Source organism: Penaeus japonicus, unplaced genomic scaffold, assembly GCF_977035675.1.
Source record: "Penaeus japonicus unplaced genomic scaffold, GWHDUDI00000001_assembly GWHDUDI00000009, whole genome shotgun sequence".
Taxonomy (NCBI): domain Eukaryota; kingdom Metazoa; phylum Arthropoda; class Malacostraca; order Decapoda; family Penaeidae; genus Penaeus; species Penaeus japonicus.
Window position 1 is genome coordinate 45,272,966 of NW_028234411.1, and position 5,000 is coordinate 45,277,965.

The window sequence follows — 5,000 nt, forward strand, 5'->3', positions numbered from 1 at the left end:
TAATCAGTAGTGTCTCTTTGAGCTCAAAGCGTTTCAGCACTCTGGTTGTGTGAGACAGCCAGGTGTTGTTAGCAAAGAGCTCTTGGTTCTGTGCAAGCCGACGCTGCACTCTCTGTCTTAGCTGCGAGTCCAGTGGGGACTGTAGGACATTGGCAAGGAACTGGGCCGCCATCTGATCAATCAGGGTGTCCAGGGGAAAGAGTTTGGCCTCCAAGAGAAGGTTGGTAACCTTAGCCCACCCAGGGACACCCAGAATAATCCTGGCGGCTTCGTTTTGCAAGATGTCGAGCCTTTTCCTGAGTCCAGGTTTGACTGTGATCAGGGCGACGGAGGCGTAGTCCACAATGGGACGGACAGCGTGCACGTAGAAAGATCTTAGTACGCAGTGCCCAGCTCCTAAGCGCCGCCCAGACAGAGCTCTCATGACAGAGAGCCTTGCCTTGGGCCGGTCTAAGAGATGTTTGATCTCGGAGCGGAAGGTGAGGTTCTTATCGATCCATACCCCCAAGTGTTGGTAGACGTGTGCCCACTCAAGCTCTAGACCTTGGACTCGCAGTCTTTGATCACAGACATCATGTTTCAGCGCCATTGCCTTCGATTTGGCTGCCGAGATCATAAGCCCGACTCTGCAGCATTCCTCAGGTATTAGGTCCAGACAACGCTGGGCCTTTCTGACTGGATTCACATTTCTTCTCCCAGTGGAGATAATTGCTAGATCATCTGCATATGAAATGATCGTGCACCCTGCTGGGAGTGGAATGTCGAGAATGTTTAACATGAGGATGTTGAACTGAGCCGGGCTAAGGACCCCTCCTTGAGGGGTGCCATTCTCCAGAGGCAAATGCCTGGAAAGGTGACCTTGGAACTTCACTCTGGCAGTTCTGTTCCGAAAGTAATCGCCAATCCAGGCAAGCCGTCTGCCTTTGATTCCCTTGCGGATCAGGATCTCCTGAATGGCGAGCGGGTCTGCCAGTTCAAAAGCCTTCTCCAGGTCAAGGAAGACAATGACAGCGCTGCTGCTGCTGACAGTGCTCAGTAAGGTGGCCATGCTGTGGGTAGTGCTCTTGCCCCTTGTGAAACCGTGTAGGTGTTCATATGGAGGTCCAAGCTTCCATTGGAGCCGATTCAGTACCATTTTCTCTGCTGTCTTTAACAGACAGCTAAGCAGGGAGATGGGGCGGTACCGTCCCGGCTCCTTTGGTTTGGAGACGGGAATTATATCAGCCCTCTTCCAGCACTGTGGCAGTGAGGAATTTTCCAAGGACTTGTTGATGAGATGCAATAGTGCAAGCTCACCTTCATGTCCTAGGTGGGAAATGATGGGGTGGGAGATCCCATCACAACCCGGGGCTGACCGGGAACTGGTCTTGTATGTTCGCCGTAATTCCCTCAGAGAGATCATGGCATCTGTATCATCAGGCTCAACCGCCTTTTCTCTGGTGAGGGCATGCCTGCCTGGGAGCAGTTCTTGGCATGCCCTTAGCTCTGCTGGTAGACCGCCGCTACTTGTTCTAGCAGAGAACTCGAGTGCCAGTCTCTCCACCTCCGACCGCGGTATATGTATGTATGTATATATATATATATATATATATGTGTGTATATATATATATATATACATATATAAATACATATATATATATATATATATATAGTTCAGTTCAGTTCAGACAGATATGCGAAGACGTCGCTTCGCCCGGGCTATATGCTCAAGGCGGCCCGGCCTCTGCCAGCTATGAGTGCTGACTCATCTTATCTAATCTTATCTGATCATCGCTGAATTCAATTCAGCTCAGTTCAGAGAGATTTTGCGAAGACGTCGCTTCGCCCGGGTTGTGTGGATGGGGTAGCCCGGTCTCTATTGGCTATAAGTGCTGACTCATCTGATCATCATAACTGAACTTTTACCGTGGCGGTCGGATTGCCTGTAGGCACTCCAGTTGCCAGGGGGCTAGTGACAGGCATAGCCGTCTAACCAGCCCGGCGGCTGTCGTCTCTGGGCCCTGCCTGAGGAAGCGAGTGTGCTCGCATTCCATCAGGTAGTGCTCTAATTTGGCGTCCGGCGCGCCACAATACTCACAGCGTCACTCATCTTGCCCAATAGTGGGGATGATTTGCCACGCACAAGGGTAGCCTATTCTCAGTCTGTGCAGACTGACTTCAGCACACCTTGATATTCTGGGAGAGAGTATCAGCGACTCATAGCCTGTGGCGTTTGAGTACCAGCTGGCCGAGAGGGAGGTTCTCGCTTCCTCTCTGTGTCGCTGCAGGGCACCGACCTGCCCTGCAACCATCGTTTTACGCCTTAGCAGTTCCCGGCTAGGATGCACCACAAGATCACTCAAGGGTTTCTTCCTGCCTTCCTCCGCTAACCTGTCAGCTACGTCATTCCCTTCAATACCAACATGGCTTGGGATCCAGTTGATGATGATGCATCTTCCCTGGTCCAGGATTCTCTAAGCAATGGTGAGAATCGAGGTTACCAGGTAAACGTTATCAAGGGGCGTGCTTTGTTGCAGGCTGTCAATGGTGGCCCTAGAGTCTGTGTGTATAACAACATGCCCGTCCGTCTGGGCTGCATGGGCTAGGGCTCCCATAATAGCTACTGCCTCTGCCTGGAGCGAGGAGGCATTGTCTGATACCCGCATAGCTTTCTTTATGCCCCTTGCTGCAAAACCGGCGCCTGCAGTGCGGGTGGTGGGGTCTACAGAACCATCCTTGAAGTAGGTTTTACTATTCAGCGGTGTGATTGCTGTAATGTTCCTCTCCGCCTCAGCCTTCAATAGAGGCGGTGAGTACTGCGTTTTTCTTCTTGATAGACTCAAGACAGAGAACTCTATCAAGGATCGTGCCCACGCCGGGGCTGAGACATAGTCAGGGTGGGGATGGTCCATGCCCTTAATCAGTAGTGTCTCTTTGAGCTCAAAGCGTTTCAGCACTCTGGTTGTTTGAGACAGCCAGGTGTTGTTAGCAAAGAGCTCTTGGTTTTGTGCAAGCCAACGCTGCACTCTCTGTCTTAGCTGCGAGTCCAGTGGGGACTGTAGGACATTTGCAAGGAACTGGGCCGCCATCTGATCAATCCGGGTGTCCAGGGGAAAGAGTTTGGCCTCCAGGAGGAGGTTAGTAACCGTAGCCCACCCAGGGGCACCCAGAATAATCCTGGCGGCTTCGTTTTGCATTATGTTGAGTCTTTTCCTGAGTCCAGGTTTTACTTTGATCAGGGCGACGGAGGCGTAGTCCACAATGGGACGGACAGCGTGCACGTAAAAAGATCTTAGTACGTGGTGTCCAGCCCCTAAGCGCCGCCCAGACAGAGCTCTCATGACAGAGAGCCTTACCTTGGTCCGGTCTAAGAGATGTTTGATCTCGGAGCAATAGGTGAGGTTCTTATCGATCCATACCCCCAAATATTGGTAGACGTGTACCCACTCAAGCTCTAGACCTTGGACTCGCAGTCTTTGATCACAGACATCATGTTTCAGTGCCATTGCCTTCGATTTGGCTGCTGAGATCTTAAGCCCGACTCTGCAGCATTCCTCAGTTATTAGGTCCAGACAACGCTGGGCCTTTCTGACTGGATTCACATTTCTTCTCCCAGTGGAGATAATTGCTAGCTCATCTGCATATGAAATGATCGTGCACATATATATATATATATATATATATATATATATATATATATATATATACATATATATATATATATATGTATATATATATATATATATATATATATATATATATATAATTAGAAAATGTTTTTGAATATTTTACATTACATATAATCTGTAAGATCGTAAAATATAATATGCTTTCTAAGAAATTTATTTATGTAGAAATGATTTTACACAAAATGAATCTTCATCAGTTTTTCCTCAAAACATTGAGACCTGGAAACTTTGCCTCTGGGTCAGGCATTGTTTATATTTCACAAGATTGGTCAAAATATCATAAAAATTCATGTAAGGCATGTGCTGATTGGGGAAGTTGGTTTACCAGAGCTACCATCACAACTAGGATGGTAAAGTCAATTTACTGTTACCAGGTGACTTACCAGACGACGTTGGTATATGCACTTGTAAAGGACCTCTGGTAAATGTCTTACAATCATATGTTAGGGAATCCAGCCCTGGGTTAGGGAGGTTTGTTAAACATATACTTGTTAACCGCGATCGTGGTATCCGAGGCATGTTTGACTTACGTGCAGTGATGCTAAGGTTGCTTTATCACGCTCCTGTGGAACACACCCACTAGCAATCTATTATCTTTGCTACTTTACCTCCTAGGCAGCCAAACACCCCCTAGCAAGCTATTATCTTTGCTACTTTACCCCCTAGGCAGCCAAATGCCCTTGTTGCCAGTGCACATCATGTCATCAAAAAAATGTCCTGTGTCTCTAGAGGGAATGATTAAAATGAGGCCTCTTTTATATCTCCTTCTTTAATTAGCGAAATAAAATAAAACAATAAGACATAGTGTTAAATATGGGAGTATAGTTATCAGTTTGCCTGATTGTGTAATGATTATAATTATAAACTTTATAAAAATGTCAAAATGTGGTACCTAATCTTTTCTGATATTTGTGCTGCATTTTAATAATTAAACAGATAAAGGAGAAGCAGTTAAAGGATTTTGAAGCCCAGCTTTCAGCAGCACAGGCAGAAAATGGGAGTGAGAGAGGGAGGCTTAATACTCTCATACATCGACTTGAAAATACTTTAATTCAACAAGGGTCAGAGGTATGTTTTTTTTTAGGTGTAAATTTAGTTTTTGAAGAATTTTTATTCTTCTAGTTTCAATATCTCTATTTGTTAAAAGTTATATGTCAGGAAAATGCTGTTCTATGAGTATGAGTATCATCATACTTTTTGGGTATTATTCATACATCATCTAATTCTTCATGTGGTGTTTGAGCCTTATTGTTGATTTGGATGTCTTTTTAGGTTGAAAAAGAAAGATGGAGTATGGCACAGAAAGTAATGAAAATTGAAGTGGAAAGGCAA

General features: G+C 46.3%; 1 protein-coding gene across 1 annotated transcript in view; it reads left to right on the forward strand.

The window, feature by feature from the left end:
• The window catches only part of LOC122245816 (uncharacterized), an 85,226-nt gene that overhangs the window by 66,055 nt on the left and 14,171 nt on the right, over positions 1 to 5,000 (forward strand). Inside the window, exons 12-13 of the mRNA XM_086540288.1 lie at positions 4,605 to 4,736; positions 4,941 to 5,000. The exon at positions 4,941 to 5,000 is cut by the window's right edge and continues 30 nt beyond it. Coding sequence (XP_086396414.1) covers positions 4,605 to 4,736; positions 4,941 to 5,000 — 192 coding nt within the window. The remainder of the gene's footprint in view (positions 1 to 4,604; positions 4,737 to 4,940) is intronic.